We start from the raw sequence: 18,861 nt of genomic DNA, 5'->3' as shown, positions 1-18,861 counted from the left end.
AAGCCTTCAACTATATGAGCCTATGGGGGCCATTCTTATTTCAACCACCACAGTGGGTTATTAATTACTTCCACAATAAATGCATTTCTGTTGTGAGAAGCTGGGAGCCAGATGAAGGGTGGGGGCAATTCTAGAGTCCTAAAGAAACCATGGGGTTATTGTGTAAAAGTCTTGTGGTTTAAAATGTTTACTTCTGTTTGTCTCCAGCACCCAAAATATCCTTACACCAAATTAAATCATTATATAAATGGTTTCTCACTTTTGTTCACAATCCTCTAGCTAAACCAGGTATGGTGGCTCATGACTGTTATTACAGTTTCTGGGAAACTGAGGCACACAAGTTTAAGGCCATCTTGGGCTACATAGAGTAGCATATATAACTGTGCTACTAGCTGTGGAAATTAAAACAAACAGTAACTGACACTTTGTCTGGATATCACCAGTCCTCAGTGCATCCTCCTCTCTCAAACAAATCAAGACAATGTGAAGCTTTAAATCCAGCTGTGGTATATCTTCTTGTTTTTAGACTTTATTTTGAAGACTTCTTTTTGATGTATAGAAGTGTTTTGCCTTTATGTATACCAGTGTGTATACCTGGTACCTGGAGGGCAGAAGAGCGTGTAAGATCCTATGGAACTGATGTCACAGACAGTTGACATCTGCTACGTAGGTTCTGGGAACTGAACCCAAGTCCTCTGCAAGAGCAGCAAGTGCTCTTAACCACTGAGTCATCTCCAGTCCCTTGTTTCTTTTTTGAGGTAGAATCTTATTATGTAGCCCAAACTGGCTTAGAACCTCCAAATGCTGGGATTACAAGCTGTACCATGCACAGCTTATTAGGTCATTACTGAAAATGATTTGCTAAAAAGAGATCTGGTGGTGCAATTAAACGATTGAGTTTAAGCCTGAACATCTGGTTAGTTTTGTTGACTATGAACAGATTTGCCATTTCATCTATATGAAGTATAATACTAAGGACATCCACTGTCTTTTATTTTGTTCAAAAGTCAAATGAAATTTGAGTAGCCAAAATACATTTCAACATAAATATGTATGTATATTTGTAAACAAACAATGAAACAGCACCAGGGACCTGTATAAAATTTCATCAGTTTTTATGCAAGCTGCTTAAGTAATAAGTCACATTTCATCTATTTTCAATGCACATGACTGAAGAAACTATTCCAACTGTTCAGCTACCCCGTGGACTTTTCCTTAGGTATTGCAGATACTCAAACCAGTACAGTATTTTGAATATCAACTTGAGCTGCAGATTAAGATGAAACACTTCACATAGCGTTGAAGAAGTGCTGCACTCTGTCCTCAAATTGGCATTGTGCTTCCTCAGACTCAGGCTGCCTTCAAAGAACTACCTTCCATCCCCAGGAGATAAGCTCTATCAAGACGGCTCATCAGCTAAATCACGCTGGTCAAAATACCTAGTAAGAAAAAGAATTCAGTGTATGCATTCATATCAAGTACAGTACTACTTGTAGCAGCAAAAGCTTACACCTCTATAATAAAGAGACTCGACTACAGCATGTCTACCCAATGGGAGAACACCCATACACATGGGGGGAGGGGGAAGCCGAGTTCCTGAGTAAAGTGGCCTGCGTTTGGATCCGGTCTCTACCATACACTACTCCTGTGATGTTCAGGAAGTAGGAAAGTCACTTTCCATCTTTCTGCCACAGTGTCCAAATCTCTAATAAACAGCATAATTATTAATAGATCAAGAAACTAGATGAGCCAGGCAGTGGGGGTACACGCTTTTAATCCCAGCACTTGGGAGGCAGAAGCAGATGGATCTCTCAGTTGGAGGCCAGCCTGGTCTGTAGAGCGAGTTCTAAGACAGCCAGGACTAGCTAGACAGAGAAACCCCACCTCAAAAAACAAACAAAAAACTCAACCAAAAAAACCCCACTAGATGTTCCGTATGTGTGTATTTTCAGAACGCATCTTGTTTGGGGAAGCAGGTGACTTGGGTTATGTAGTTGAACATATTATGAGGCTTTAGAAAGGTGCTAGCAAAACCAAGAGAAAGCAAACAAACAAACAATAACAGCCACTCATCAATGAGCAAAAACATGTCCAGGAAGAGACCTAAAATTAATGTGTCTTTTGTTTGGATTTAGAATATATTCTCAAATAAATTCAGGTGAAACCCTGATATAATGTACCAAATCAAACAAGGAATGGAGATGCAGCTTAGTTGGTAGACCCTTGCCTGCCATGTATAAGGCACTGGGTTCTATACCCTGTACTGATAAAAAAAGAAAAGGAAAAATGAAACATACTAGATAAAAATATATAGCACCTGAAAATGAATGAAGCGTTAAGCTCGTTCTATCTCATACTGATAACAATCAGGAACCGGGTTAATTTACCTGCTAACTAAGCAGATCAGCAAATTCAAAGCAGGAACTCTTTCATCATCTTTACTACTCTGAAAAACAGAAAAAGTACAGGTTTTTCCCTCAAATATTTTCATAATAAATTTCCTTTTAAGATGAAAATGTGAAAATTTTATTAGGTGATAGTCATCACCATATGGAATAAACTGTCAATATGATGGTGTTTGACTCGTGCCTTAGATATCAGAGATCAGGAGGCAGAAGCAGGGGGAGCGTTATGAATTTAAGGTCAGCCTTGTCCCCAAAATGGACAGACAGATGAAAACTGAAGTTAAGTATTCCCTGAACACACTAGAGTACTTATTTATTTATTTATCTTTGAGGTAAGGTTTCACTGTTTATCCCCAGCTGGCCTGGAACTTCCTATGTAGACTGGACTGACCTAATATTCAGAGATCTGCCTGCTTTGCCTCCTGAGTACTGGGATTAAAGGCATGTGCCACTACACTTGGCCCATCTTTTATTTATAAAATTAAAAATATAAACATATTACTTTCCCTGTTCCCAAATTTCCTCCCTGCAATCATATCCATGTACCCCAATCTTGCTCTTAAAATTATGGCCTCTTTTTCTTATTTTTTTTACACAAACACACACAAGTATATATAATCTGCTTAGTTCATATACTGTTACTTATGCACACAATTTTGGGGCTGACCAGTTGGTGTTGGGGGGGGGCCTCCAGCTATCAGTATTGCGTAGTTACTTATAAGCGGCCTCTTATTTTATTCTGAGTCTTAGGTTTCATGTAGCCTAGTGGGGCCTAAAATTCCTGTGTAGTCTCCAGGCTCTCCTTGATCCTCTTGCCTCCACCTCCCCAGTGCTGACAGGCTTGGGCTATCACACTTGAAATATGCAGTGCTGTGGCTAGATGAGCACTGGAATCAGTAGGTTATAGTCCCAACTATAATCTCTTATTTTATTGGTTTTTTTTTTTTTTTTTGAGACAGGGTTTCTTTGTGTAAGTCCTGGCTGTCCTGGAATTCACTTTGTTCAAGGCTGGTCTTGAACTCAGAGATCGCCTGCCTCTGCATCCTGAATGCTGGGATTAAAGGCACTGTGTTACCATTGCCCGGCTTTATTTTATTTTTTAATTATGCTTCTATATAGTGTGTGTGTTTCCCAGGATATCAAACTCAGTTCATCAGCCCAAGATCATTATTTAAAGAAAGATGCTGTTCAGAAGGATTAATAATTAATGCTGCGGCAGTGGTAACACATGCCTTTAATCCCAGCACTTAGGAAGCAGAGGCAGGAGGATCTTTTGAGTTTGAGGCCAGTCTGGCCTACAGAATGAGTTCTAGGACAGCCAGGGCTACAGAGAGACCCTGTCTTGGAGTAAAAAAAAAATTAGTGCTGCTTTACAAGGGTCCTAGTTTTATGGGCACTACAACAGGGGTTGTTATAAAGTGAACATGAGGCAGGGATTGCTCTAAACACACTCCTGTTAGGTGACCCTCCCCAGTATATCATGGTGTAGTTGGAAGGTAGAACAAATGGGGCCTCTGAGCTCCCAAAATTGAACTAAAATCAATTTCTTTTCAGGCTGGGGAGAGTGCTTGCCCAGCATACTCAAGGTCCTGGATTCAACCCCTCCATACTTAATAAACAGCAGCTTCAGGTATTTTGCTATAGCAACACAGACTAAGAGAAAGATGGAAGTTATGAGCATCAGAACCAAAGTTCTGGGTTCTAGTCACTTTCGATCTTGTCTGTACCTTCAGACTTCACTGTACTTTGTTTTCATGTTCTTTTTTTGGGTCTTACTATGTAGTCACTCTGTAGACTAGGCTGGCCTTACAGAGACCCATTTGCTTCTGCCTCCTAAGTGCTAGGATTAAAGGTGCATACCACCATGTTTGGTGTGTCTCCCCCCCCCTCCCCATATAGCCCAGGCTGGACTTGAACTGCAATACTCTCCTTTCTACCAGCTAGATGCTAGGATAACAGTCTTGTGCTACCACATCTGGCTGTATGTTATTTAATCTACTATATTTGAGACTTTTTTGTTTTTAATGGCCTCTTTAATCTCAACTAATAACACATCCCACACTTTTCTATTTCACAAATCACTGGAATCTTCTTTTCCACCATAGGCTTGAGTAGACAATTAGAATCTGAAATATACATTATAACTCACCACTAGGAGCCTGACTTCAGAGCATCTTCTTGCAAGCTGTCGAATTAGTGAATGAGCCTCAGGTAATAAAGGTTTTTCAAGACAAGCCAACAAAGCATAAAACCATCTTCCCTAAGTAAAAATTTAAGAAGTAATAGATAAGTAATGAAGCACCCATTTAACTTGTTTTTCTAAATGCCCAAGGCTGTTACCTGTTTACATGCTCTTACTAAATCAAGGGATGAACAAATCAAATGATATCTCTTCATATTTCCTGACCCTTCAAAATAGCTCCCGATTCCCAATGAATTCATTTCTGATATCTGTACTACAGTTTAGTCCCTCCCTCCCCGTTTTGAGACAGGTTCTCACTTGCAGCCCTGGTTGGCCTGGAATTCACAGAAATCTACTTGATTCTGCATCATGAATACTGGGATTAAAGGAATGCATACCATGCCTTGTCCCAATGCTCTCAATTATAAGCAAACATCTTTTTTTGTCTCTTGAGACAGGGTCTCATTATGTATCTCTGGCTGGCCTCTGGCTTAGAGAGATCTGCCTGCCTTTGCCTCTATAATGCTGTGATTAAAGGTGTGCACCACACCGGGGTACAAGCAAAACTCTTTATTTCTAGGTTTGGTGGGCCTGTAGTGCTAATCACTTGAGAGGTGGAGACAAGAGGATTATAAGTTCAAGGCCAGCCCGACCAACTTAATGAGACCGTGTCTTAAAATGAAATAGTAAAATGAGGGCTGACGGTACAGCTCATTGTAAAGCACTTGCCTAACATACATAAACCTGAGGTTCAATCATCAGTTTTAAATAAGACAAAATCTTAATTAAGATGTATATAAAAATGTGTTCCTCATACAGTAGTGCAAATCGTTTTAATATTAAAAAAAACCTGTCTCCTGGATCCACACAAAGGAACAAACAAAATAGTAGTCTGGGTCCTCGTTGCTGAATGGGCAGGTCAGCAGCTGTGCTTCACTGTCCCTACCGTCATGACGTCAGTCCTGCCTCGCCGAAGCCGGGAACAATGGAGAGAGGCAGCATGGCAGCGAGGACCCCGAGACTATGAGCCCAAATGGACCTCCCATTCCTTAAAAAAAACACTAAGTTCTGGGCCTTCATGTAGCTATACTCTTGAAATGGTATTTCAATTATAAAATACAAAAGTAATAACAGTTTACACAGAAAAATCTCAAGAATATGAAGAAAATAAAAAGAAACATTATTTTCAGTCTTATCATGAAGAAAATTTCTGATTTTTGAAATGTTTAGAATTTAGGCTTCTTACAGTATATGATTAAAATTATCTGAAAGATAGGTATGATTCTAGGGAAAAAATTGGTATGAGTGACTTTAATGTTTATTATCTCATGAAAAAATATGCTAAAGAATTGTTTTATGTTGAAACTGGGCCTACTTTGTAGCCCTTGCTGGCCTCAGATTTGCTATGTAGTCCAGGTAGGCCTTGAACTCACAAGTAATTTGCCCGCCTCTGCCTACCCAGTACTAGGATTTCAGGTTATGTGCAGTATACTACACCTGACTGAAGATTTAAAAGAATGACTCTCAGAGAAGACCACATCCAGGTTCCTGGTATATCTTAATTTTCTTTAGAAATTTTTCTTTCTTTTAACTCCCATGTTTAAAACCTGTATTAAAATATCTTTAGGGGCTGGAGAGAGGGCTCAGTGGTTAAGAGCACTGGCTGCTCTTCCAAAGGTCCTGAGTTCAATTTCTAGTAACCACATGGTGGCTCACAACCATCTATAATGAGATCTGGTGCCCTCTTCTGGCATGTGGGAAGAACACTGTATACATAATAAATAAATACATCTTTAAAATATCTTTAATAAATTCTTACTTTATTAAAAAAAAATGGCTTGAAAGAATGAAAAAGCCCCAGGTGAAGATCTAGTGCTGAAGTGTGCGCTCCACCTCTGATGGACTATGTGAGTGTGGAAAACTGACCTACCTGTGCTTTATTTTCCTTCCATGTAAAACGGGGCTGGCAGCTCGTACATTCTTAGAGTTAATGAAGAATTGTATCAAACATTCTTAGAGGGGGCTGGAGAGATGGCTCAGTGGTTAAGAGCACCGGCTGCTCTTCCAGAGGACCTGAGTTCAATTCCCAGCACCCACATGGTGGCTCACAACCACTTGTAATGAGATTTGTTGCCCTCTTCTGGCCTGCAGGGACACATGCAGGCAGAATACTGTATACATAATAAATAAGTAAATCTTAAAAAAAAAAAAGTTCTTAGAATAACGCATGTAACGTAGTATTTGCTACTATTGCTCGCACCTCTGCTGTATTTTTTCTTTCTGGTTTTTTAAGACAGTTTCTCTGTGTAGCCATGGCTGGCCTGGAACTCCCTGTGTAGACCAGGCTGGTCTTAAACACAAAAATCCGTCTGCCTCTGCCTCCCTAGTGTTAAGATTAAAGGTATACACCACCATTGCCTGGCTCCCCTTCTGTATTTTTGAGACAAGGTCTTATTCTGAAGCCTAGGCTGACTTATAATTCACTATGTAGCCGAGGCTGCCCTTAAACTCTTGTATCTGCCTCCCAAGTACTACAATACACAGGTAGGTGACGTTGTATTCCCAGTCCCTATGACTTACTTAATGAGGAAAATATACTGACTTTTCTCATAAGGTCCTTATTTATAAGCAAGATTAGGATTTTATATTGCAGAACACATGAAAACATATATGCATATATATATGTATAAATACTACAGTCATACTTCATACAAATAAACATAACTTTGCCTGCATAATAAAAAGAAAAAGATGCAATACTACCAATTCTGGAGTAAAATCTCTTTCTCCAAACCAATTACTCAGATATTCCAAGACACTTGTAACTGTTGCCTAAAAAAAAAAACAGAGGTGGGGTGAGGGTCGGAAACAGTGACATTAGAGATATAACACTGACAAATTCAAAGAGTCCCATTAATTGTTAAGAAGCAGCTGGAAGGGTTAAAATGGCTTTGTTCTTTAGGCTTCCAAAGAAAACCACGAGTAATGCTTATGGCTCACACCTAGCAATTGACTTTTTGTTTTGTTTTTTGAGACAGTGTCTCACTATGTGGCCCTGACCAGCCTGGATGCACAATGCAGAGCAGGTTGGCCTCAAACTTGTGGCCATCCTCCTGCCTCTGTCTCCCAAGTGCTACCATTTATAGTCATGAGTCAACATGCCTGACTAAAAAGTCTTTTAAGAGAAATAGTTTTATATTCTCAAGTATCAACTTAGGCATTACATTAGTTTATAAGTAAAGAAAAATTTTAAATACTCCTACAAAAAGAGACTTTAGTTTACTTACCAATTCAAATTGCATTGAAAACCAAATCTATAGAGAAACAAACTTAGCTAGAGAAGGATGTTTTAAAACTATACAGATGAAATTATCAATGCTTTGAGAATATTCTCTTACTTAAATGTAATTGGGTACTTTAAAAAAAGCCCCAAATAACAGACTTTAGCTATGACTACCAGCTTCTTTCCTTTCTGAGACAGGGTGTCTCTACAGAGCCCTGGTTGTCCTGGAACTTGCTCTGTAGACCAGGTTGGCCTCAAATTCAGAGATCCACCTGCCTCTGCCTCCTGAGTTCTGGGATTAAAGGCGTGGGCTGACTGGCTTCATTTGCTTTCAAGCTGACAATAAAAAGTCTCTATTTCTAAAGGACTAAAGAATGAAATTCCATCTGTTTTCCCTCTTTGGTCCAATAAATAATCTATTTCAATCCTCATGGGCTCTGCTGAGACAGGCACTTTACAACTAGAACTGTGTCTTGGCCTAAGTACTGAATTTCGGATGCAGACTTATAACACTCACAACTGAACATGCACAAGTGAGAATGTCAGCACCATATGAAGAACACAAGCACCACTTGTCATGGAATCCTTTTACTTCATGAAATTCTGTTTCCTCAGCTATAAAACAGCTATTAACATTATTTTCTCACGTTGACATGTCATCAGAATCACCGCAGGGCCTCGGACAAGACCCTGCACACTGTAAATAGTGAGTAAATGGATTCAAACCCTTTCATGTACACTGCAAGCAAAAGACTGTATTCACTGTTTGGTGATGCTTACCTGATTCATTCTGCTCACAATACTAAGTAAGGGAGGAAAACCAATCTGAAAGAGAAAAGGAGAGACTGAGGTTTGCTAAAGGACAGCTCAAGTTGGGCTTCATTTACTTCTGTGCAAGCTGGTAAATTTCTTACCAAAGGACAGGAAATTCCAAGGGCTGGGGATGGAGCTCTGTGATAGAGCACAGTTAGTGTGTGTTAGAGGCTGGACTTAAGTCCTACTTATATGAGGGAAAAGAAAAATAAAGACAGAGGAGAGAGAGAGAGAGAGAGAGAGAGAGAGAGAGAGAGAGAGAGACAGACAGACAGACAGACAGACAGACAGACAGACTGACTGGAGAAATGGCTCAGCAGTGAAGGCTATTTGCTGCCCTTGCAGAGGACCCAAGTTCAGTTCCCCACACACATATCAAGTGGCTCACAAACACTTGACAGCATTTCCTGGGATCAGATGCCCTGTCTAGCCCCTGTAGGCAGCAGGCGCGCGCGAGCATGCGCGCGCGCACACACACACGTACTCACATAGATACATAAAACTTTAAAAAGCTTTAGTAATAACAGTGCAAGAGAAAGAGAAGGGCTGGAGAGATGGCTCAGAGGCTAAGAGCACTGGCTGCGCTTGCAGAGGACTCAGGGTCGTTCTCGGCATTCACATGGTGGCTCACAGCTGTCTGTAACTCTAGTTCCGGGACATCCTTTCCCCTCTTCTGGGTTCTTGGGACACCAAGCACATAGATATAGGCAGGCAAACACTCATATACATGAAATTAAAAGAATCTTAAAAAAGAGAACAAAACAAAACAAAATGCCGTGGGAAAAAGAAGCCTTTGAGGCTGGGGAGGGACAGCTCAGTTGGTAAAGTGCTTGTTAAGTGAAGACGAGGACCCGAGTTTGACTCTAGAACCTGTGTGTCGGTTGTGGAGGTACATGCCTGCAGTACCAGTGCTGAGCAAACAGACAAGTGGGTCCCTGGAGCTCACTAGCCCATCAGCCTAGGTGAACAGGTAACCCCTAGGGTAGTGAAATTCAAGATGGACAGCACCTGAGGAGTAAGAGTTGAGGTTGGCCTCTGGCTTCTATATGCACCTTCACATACATGTGTACCCACACATACACACACAGAAGAAAATCTCTTCACTGTGGGACATTCTGAGCATATGGTTTTTTTTAAAAAAAATGTTTTTTAAAAAAATTTTTTTGAGACAGAGTCTCACTATGTAGCACTGGAAGTCACAAGGATCTGGCAGCCTCTGTCTTCTGAATGCTGGGGTTAAAGGTGTGCACCCCTTCCCTGCCTGGATGCTTGTTTTTTTTTTTTTTTTTTTTTTTTTTTTTTTTTTTTTTTTTTCTGAGACAGGGTTTCTCTGTGTAGCTTGCTTATTTGTTTTTAAGACAGTGTCTCATTATGTAGACCAAGTTGGCCCTGAACACCAGAGATCTGCCTGCTTCTGTCTCCTGACTGCTGGGATTAAAGACATGCATCACCATACCTGGCTTTGATTTTAATTTTTGGTTTAGTTTTTTGAAACATGTTCTCTCCATGCAGTCTAAGCTGATTTTGAACTCACTCTGTAACCAGTGATCATCCTGCCCCAGTCTCACAGGGACTAAGCGCTAAGATTACAAACATTCACCACAATGCCTGGCTAAGAATAGGATTTAAATAGCTGAACTATTAAAGGAAGAAACCTAAAAAGCAATGCAACTTGAAAACATTAACTTTTTTTGTTTGAGACAGTCTTATATATTCTATAGTAACAAGCCAAATCAGTACAGTTCTATGAGGAGTAAGGTTGGGCATATTCTATAAAAAGCTGATACTTCCTTTTTGTGAGATATATATTTACACCCTTTGTCAAGACTGAACTCCTGCCACGAGGCCTGGTTTGGGAAGTAGTTTTAAATAGGAAAAGCAAAAATACGGTACCGCATACCAAACAAATTATCTCTTAAATAGACTATAACATGGAGAGTCTGGGGGTGGTGGCACACATCCTTGATCCCCAGTCATAAGGCAGACATAGACATCTTTGAGTTCCAGGCTAGCCACGGTTACATAGTGAAACCCCAACTCAAAAAACATAAAACAGGTGTTGGAAGCTGGGCATTGGTGGCGCACACCTTTAATCCCAGCACTCGGGAGGCAGAGCCAGGTGGATCTCTGTGAGTTCGAGGCCACCCTGGGTTACCAAGTGAGCTCCAGGAAAGGCGCAAAGCTACACAGAGAAACCCTGTCTCGAAAAACAAAAAACAAAGACAACAACAACAAAAACAGGTGTTGGAGAGATGGCTTAGAGGTTAAGAGCATTGGCTGCTCTTCCAGAGAACCCTTGTTCAATTCCCAGCATCCACATGGCAGCTCACAACTGCCTGTAACTGCAGTTCCAGGAGATCTGACACCCTCACACAGATGCAAGCAAAATACCAGTGCACATAAAAAAATAAAAAGGAATCATCAAAAAAAAAAAAAAAAAACTATCTATCTATCTATCTATCTATCTATCTATCTATCTATATATATATATATATACACACTAATGGAGATGTATGCAGTGGGTCTTAAAAAATTAAAAATGTGCATATTTATTTTTCTTGTGTGTATGTGGGTGGGCAAACATGTGCCACAGTGTGTGCAGATGGGAAAACAATGTTCAGGAATTGACTTTCTCCTCACGTTGTCAGGCTTGGAGGCATGTGTCTTTACTCACAGAGCCATCTGATGGCCCTCACAATGGGTGTTATGGGAACATCTTCAAGCTTAGAGGCAGGTCAATTGTGAAGAACGAGGAATTAGACACAAAATTTATGATTGGAGCCATGTGCATACTTGGGGTGTTGTGTGATGAGGATTATGTGGTCCAGGCCATCCTGGGATACACAGCAACTTCCAGGCCAGCCCTGGGCAAGACTCTGTCTCAATATTTTCCACAAAGTGATGAAAAATTTAAAAATATTCTCAATACTTCATCTGCAGAATAAGTTTATTAATAACTTAAAAAATTCCTAATTGGGCCAGGCATGGTTATGCAGGCCCTTACTCCCAGCACTCAGGAGACAGAGGCAGGAGGATCTCTGTGGGTCTGACGACAGCCTGGTCTACACAGGGAGTTCCAGGCCAGCCAGGGCTACACAGTGAGTCCCTATCTGAAAAAAGAACAAAAACCAAAAAACAAAAAAACAAAAGCCAACAAAAGCAAGAGTTTTCTAATTATCATGTTTTCCTGTGTTTCTGACTACTTATAACTTAATATTTAATCCATGCCCAATCATTAAAAACAGAATAAAACAAACGAAACCACCCAAACCCCAAAGCAACTCTTGAGATGTCGTACACACCTATGCTCTAGGGTGTGTATTTTTGAGTGCCTCATTCTATACTACTCTTTGTACTTTGAATTCATATTAAAATGTCTTTATTAATTACCAGCTCTGTTTCACAGAAACCAAACCAAAACACACAAACAAACCGGCAAAACCTGAATCCTAGGTAGACAGGACAGTATATATGCATAATCCTAGCTACTCAAAAGACTCAGGTGGGAAGGTGATGTCAAGGCCAGCTCCAGCAATGAGACCCTGTCCCAAAATAAAACAAACAAAAAACCCCTTCCACAACAGAATATCTTTTAACTCATAAAATCATTATATAGCTAACACACGAGAGAGAGTACGAAGCCCAGTAATTAGAAACTGAACTGATACTTTCTAAGTTAAACAGCCAGTGAGCTAAGTGAGAAGTTGCGTATTTTCTACACAGGATCAGACAGTCTTTGCCAGCCACATATTGCCTTAGCCATACTCGGCTTTGTTTTTAACAACCTGTGAAAGAAGAGCAAGCGACTCTCAGGTCATGAGGTGTACAGGAACAGTTTGTGGTTTGAATCTGGTGGGAGCTGTGAACTGCTCACTCCGGTACACCGATCGATGCCTGCACTTCTGTGTCACTTGTGCAGACCGACAGCATCACCTACTTGTACATAGTCAATCCCGGGACTTTCATTTGTAGATGGTCCAACAGCCCCTTCAGCACACAACCTTTCACCCAGACAAAATTTTTTCCAGCCTTCTTCATCTTCAGATTTCGGCTGAAAGAAAAAAAAAACAAACAACTTATTTCTATTTATTTTTATACTGAACAGTAAGAAAAGAAGTGAGGCCAAAAATGTTACTGGAGGTAACTTCAAATGTAAGGAACGAACAAATAAAAATTTGGGCTCACTTTCTTTAAAAAGGAGAAGTGAGAGTTCCCTATATTTTGATTACCCCAACTTAAAGACATGGTGCTAGTTAAGGACATAACTGTGTACGCTCTCCAAATTCCCATGTTGAAGCCCTAACTGTCAGAACTGTAGGCTGTGACTGCTGTTGGAGATCTGACCTTTAAAGCTCCAAGAGTGAACTCTAACTGACCTTGATGGCCTCTTTTCCAAAAACCCAAGCCCATTTCTGTTATTCATTTGTGTGTGTACAGTCAGAGAACAGCTTGAAGGAGTCAGTTCTTTCCTTCCACTATGTGGGTCATGAAGACCAAACTCACATGGTCAATGCCTTCACAGACTGAGCCATCTCACCGGCCCCTGACTGGTCTATTTATAAGGGGGCATTGGGATCATAAAGAATACATTTTCTTCTCTTTCAGAAGATAAATGGCTTTCATCGCTTTCTTAGATATGTGATTCCCTAGAAGGTTTAAGAAAATTGGCTAGAACTATGTATTCATCTCTTCTCCAATTCCAATATTTACTCTAGCTGCTAATATTTGAGGAGCTTAATTAATTATATATAAACTGCTATGATACAGAGAGCAGTATCTCCCAATATGGACCACAGGCTTCACTACTGTGCCTGCTACTGTGAAGCATATAAATGTGCTCATTGCACGGCATCAATATCTCACCAAGAAAATCTATAAGCCTCCCTTCAGTGTTTTTAGATCCTAAAAATGTGTTTACATTCCAAAAAAGCAACAGTTTAGAAGAATCCTTAAAAGCCTGGAGAGGTCACAGGGTCACCATCTGTTAACCTAAATGAAAAAAAAAAATAGACGCCCACATGATAGCACATGCCTGTCCCAGCACTTGGAAGGTAAAGGCTTGAGGATTCCAAATTTAAGGCTACACATAGTAGACTTTGTTTTAAGAAAGCAAGGGCTAGGGGGGTAGGGGTAAGAACTACATATGCAAGGCCCTGAGTTCAATCCCTGGCACTGCAAGGAAAAATATACACCACAGGAAACTATAGGAGTACTTGAAGAGGCTGAGGAAAGGACCACAGCAAACGTTTTGAACTCAGTCTGCCGGTGAACAGCTGGGCAGATGTCCTAGTAGAAGTATTTTGTTTACTTGTTTTTTTGAGATAAGATTATCCTATAGCCTAGGCTGACTTTTAAATTGAGGAGCTTAATTAATTATATATAAACTGCTATGATACAGAGAGCAAACTTATGATCCTCCAGCTTCAGCCTAAAGAGTGCTGGGGTTACAGGAGATGCCACTGTGCCCGCCTTAGAAGTTTAAGGTGGTGGTGGTCTCGTCTAAGATTGTAGTTTGACAGTCTTTTGTGGCTATTATTAGGCAATAATCCATAAGAACATGTTCTAACTTCTCAGCCTTATTATTTTGTTAGAACTGAGGCAGCAGTAATACTCTATTTTGATCCTGACAACTTTCACACACTCTAAGCCTCTCAAGATAAAGTGAATTAAAACAGTCATGGGCCAGGTTTAGTGCTGCATGCCACCAATTAATTCCAGCACTCCAGAGGCAGAAGCAGGCAAATCCCTTGTGTTTAAGGTTAGCCTGGTCTACTAATGAGTTTCACTCCAGCTGGGGCAATATAGTGAGACTCTGTCTTAAAAAAAATCAAACACAAGACCAAAACATGAACTGACTCAGGCTACTAGTATAACAAACTGATACATATATACATTGACATATGAAGGAAAATAAAAATAATATAGACCAAGCAATTAACTCTTTAAAGACTAGAATATGGATTATTTCACACAGACATATACTGGACAACTTAAGCCAAGAAACTCACATACCATTGTCACATTACTATCCAACTGCTGAGATTTCCAGTGATTTCTATGCTTGTTCACACTCTACAGGAAAACAAGTTAATGATCATCAGAGAATGAAAAACTAAAAAGAAGTAAGTTTTTGTACAAAATTCCAACTATCCTAAAATTTAGAAAATACACACATACCAAATATATCTAGTGAATAGAATAATTTGGTAATTGGTTCATAAATACTTATATATTTATAATTTTCCCAATTACAGTCTAAGAACAGAAATACACCTGAAGGAGGTTTAACTTGATTAGAAGGGACACTTGCCTGTCGAACAGCTGAAAACCGTACCACTTGTTGCTGCTGCCACTGAAGTGTTGGAGAATAACCTTCAGGGGCAGGCTGGCATCCTGAAAGCTGGAAATTAGTTCACAAGTATTAGAGTCCATTTTATATCTAGATATGTGCCTATGCTGAATAAGAGTAAAACCAAGACGAAGAGTAAATATGTTTTAGTGAATAAGATTATTTAAGAGAATAAAGGTATATTTTATCAGAGCAGGAAAGCAGGTAATTTACTTTACAGTCTATGGACCAGTTAATAAAAGAGATCCTTTGGGGCTGGAGAGATGGCTCAGTGGGTTCAATTCCCAGCACCCAAATGGCAGCTCATAACTGTCTGCAGCTCCAGTTCCAGAGGATCTGATGCCTTCATACAGCCATACATGCAGGCAAAACACCAATGTATATAAAATAAAAATAAATAAATTATTAAAAATAAAAAGAGATCCTTTGTCATTTTACTTAGAAAAATATAGACTGAATGTTGTGGGTGAAGTTTCTATGAAATCTGAATGCTATGAATCTGAAGGATATAACTTAATTCTACTTTTCTATAATGCCGAAGAGAAACAAAAAAGAGAGATATACCCTAAATAAAGAATTTTGGGATGGTCAAAATGTATCCAATAACTCAAAGACACTTGACTTGAAAAGATCTACTTATTTATTTATTTATTTTTTTACTTTTTTTGGAGGTGGGGGTGGGCATGGTAATGGCACTGTAACCCCAGGGTTCTCAAACAAGGTGGCCAAATACTCACATTACTTTAGTTTCCCGAAATAGCACACAGTTAACAAATGATCAGTTATTGCCTTCTAATAAAACTCAGTGGGGTAAATTGGAAATAAACTAAGTTTACATGAAATCATGTGCCATCAAGTAAAAATTTGTGAAGTTATATAAAACCTTATAGTGCCTGAATTAAAATGTCCTACTTATAAACATTAAAGGAATTACTTCAAACACAAAAAAATTATCAAAAACCTTCCAAAATAAAACAAAAACCTGATCTTAGGTTAAATATAATCTTCATTGAGATGATTTTTTTCCCCCCTGAGATAGGGTTTCCCTATGTGGTCTTGGCTGTCCTGGAAATCACTATGTAGACCAGGACGGCCTTGAACTTAACAGAGGTCTGCCAGCCTCTGCCTCCCCAGTGCTGGCATTAAAGCCATGTACCACTATAATTGGCTGAGAGATTTTTGACTAAGAAGTTTCATTTATTTTATGTGTATGAGTGTTTTGTCTGCATACATGTCTGTGTACTATGTGCATGCCTGGTACCTGAGCGGGTGAAAAGAGATCCCCTTGAACCAGAGCTAGAGATGGTTGTGAGCAGCGCTGTGGGTGCTGGGAATTGAACCTGCATCACCTGGAAAAACATCCAGTGCTTTTAACTACTGAGCCATCTCTTCAGTCCTGTAGTTATTTTATTTATTGAGTGCTGTTTATTTTCTTCATGCAACGACCAGATGATGTAATTATTTGGTTATTTTCTGTGTCCTTTAGGAGACTGTTACTGTACAAGCACAGGGAACTTTCCTCATTCTTTCTTTCAGAGATGAGGGTCTTTTATATTCCAGGCTAGCCTGGAGCCCTCTATGTAGTAGAGAATGACCTGGACCTCCAGACTCTCTTGTGTCTACCTCCAAGTGTTAGGATTATAAATGTGCATAACAACATGCCTGGTCTTATCCTCTGCTGTGTTCCTGGTGCCCAGCACAAACTAATTAATTGCTTAATGAAAAGTGTGCTGGATAAGCAAATGAACAAAGACCAGAGTACGCATGGAAAGAATAGAAAGATGCTAAGACATTTGTGTTTCCATTCTGAGACAATACGATGTCAAATGGAGAATGTGCACCAAGCACCAGGTTGATAATAACTATAAAGGTATAGTCAGAAAAAAATTCCTTCATAATTTACTTATAAAGGTCAGCATTAGTAAGCAATTGAAGTACTTTTGGGGCGCGTGTATGTGTAATCTCTCTCTCTCTCTCGGCCTTCCGAGTGCTGGGATTAAAGGCATGCGCCACCGCCTCCGTCGTATGTGTAATCTTTTAAATGATACACATACACACACATTTACATTTTTCAGAGGGTCTCATAAGGCAGGCTGGCCTCCAAATGGTGTCTAACTTTGCAGGGAGCAATCTAATGTTACCCTACACACCATCACTGATATTCTCGACAAGACAGGAAAAGCTTTTGTCATTTGTTTGTGTGCGGTTAGAATATACCCAGTTGGTTAGTAAAACTCACGGAAATATTCACACTTTGCTTCCTCTTCAACTTCTTTGGATCAATTTGGGCTACCACAACATCTGGACACTGAGCCGCTTCAATCCTGGAAGTAAGAGATAAATGTGTGAAATGTATTACTGCGCTATGCTCGTGTAGGACAACAGATGCATTTTACTTCATTATGAAATCGCAACTAAAATTCAGACTCCCAATGAAAGAACAAAAACTCCTGACACTATCTAGATGAAAAGCAAAGAGATTTGAGAGCACACCTTTTGTGTGTGTGCAATCAAGTTCAAAGGGTATTTGCCAACGGTAGGTTGTCAGACAGGGATCTTAAACTTCCCAGACCTCCCGAGAGAGATAGATAGGAACCCAAACAGAGGAGAGACTGTGGCACACGGAAGGTCAGGCGCGGCACCAGGTCCATGCCCAGGGGCACGACAAAAATCACTCACTGCACCCTCCTTAGGTATTCCTGAGGCGTCCTGGGGGGCACCGAGGGATCGAAACCTTCCGTCAAGTCACAGGGCTCCACAGGTAACAACCGTGGCATCAACTCCTCCACCGCAGACTCGGCAGGAACCCACGCCATGGTTTTCAAACCCGCCAATCCCTTTTGCGCCTGCGCCCAGGGTCGGCCCGGCGCCGGAGCTTAAGCGGCCTCCGGTGGCGCTGGCAGGCTGAAGGGGGCGGAGCCGCGCCAACTTGCGGGTTGCATCAAGTTAATGGCTCCGGTGGTGGCGTGAAGCGGGAGAGTAGAATTCCTGAGAGAAGTGGTTCCTAAAGAATTTCTAGGTCTTTTTTAAACCTAATTCCACTTTCTCTTCTAAAGCTTGGGTAGGGAGCAGGGACTGAGGGTGAACTTCAGAGTCTTGAATATTTTCTAAATTAATGAACAACATTGCAGTAATTGTCATTTTTAGAGTCCTGAAGAATTCAGCCACTGCTAAGCACTTTTCATTCCTCTGAATCTTATAACCCTTTCTGGTTTCTCGGGGAACAAAACTGACACAAAGTGGAGAGATGGAGAGTTTAATTTTTTTTTCCTTTTTTTGGGGATAGGATCTTAGTGGTTTGTAGCTCAGGCTATTCCGGAACCCATTAGGTAGCTCCGGTTGTCCTCAAACCTGTAGTGATCCTCCGGCCTCAGCTTTCTTAGTCCTCGAACTATAGGCATAAACCAAGTACTACACCTGGATAATTTTTAGGATTTTGAGACTACGTCGCTTCTGTAGCCCAGAAGGGTCTACAGTTCACAATGTAACTTAGGGTGGCCTGTCTTTTTTTTTTACCTTGACTATTGGGATTCTAGGCTTGACCCTCCACCACCAGCCTAAAAAGACACTTCAAAAATATAAAATTACGATTTTTGCGTTTGCATGTGTGTGGGTGCGTGCCTGTCATAGCAGGTGCGGAGGTCAGAGTACAACTTTGGAGAGTAGGTTCTCTCCTTCCACGTTGTGGGTTCTGCTGCAGGCGAGTTTACTGGCTGAGCCATTTCATTGGCTCTTAACACACTGGCGAAAATTCAAAATTAGGAGAATCTGAGCATCTTTTTCTAGTAAATACTTCAAAGATTGTTGGCTAGTGCCTTGTTTTTTTTCT

General features: G+C 40.4%; 1 protein-coding gene across 2 annotated transcripts; it reads right to left on the bottom strand.

Moving 5' to 3' along the window:
• Positions 1-959: 959 nt before the first annotated feature.
• On the bottom strand, positions 960-17,954 carry Gemin2 (gem nuclear organelle associated protein 2). 2 transcript variants are annotated; one of them, XM_028885110.2, is made up of 10 exons: positions 17,712-17,953; positions 17,272-17,356; positions 14,994-15,083; positions 14,696-14,755; positions 12,621-12,734; positions 8,651-8,695; positions 7,351-7,419; positions 4,555-4,665; positions 2,388-2,446; positions 960-1,439 (listed from the first exon to the last, which is right to left on the bottom strand). In XM_028885110.2, exons 1-10 carry the CDS (start codon positions 17,846-17,848, stop codon positions 1,400-1,402), a joined length of 810 nt encoding a protein of 269 aa, XP_028740943.1. In that variant the 5' UTR covers positions 17,849-17,953; the 3' UTR covers positions 960-1,399. The 2 variants fall into 2 exon arrangements, with proteins under 2 accessions (XP_028740943.1, XP_028740944.1); XM_028885111.2 differs by lacking the exon at positions 2,388-2,446 and having other exon boundaries at positions 17,712-17,954.
• Between the last annotated feature and the right edge of the window lie 907 nt (positions 17,955-18,861).

The sequence above is a fragment of the Peromyscus leucopus genome, chromosome 14, assembly GCF_004664715.2.
Source record: "Peromyscus leucopus breed LL Stock chromosome 14, UCI_PerLeu_2.1, whole genome shotgun sequence".
Lineage (NCBI taxonomy): Eukaryota > Metazoa > Chordata > Mammalia > Rodentia > Cricetidae > Peromyscus > Peromyscus leucopus.
The sequence above is the reverse complement of the archived record's forward strand: the minus strand, read 5'-3'. Positions and strand labels throughout refer to the sequence as shown.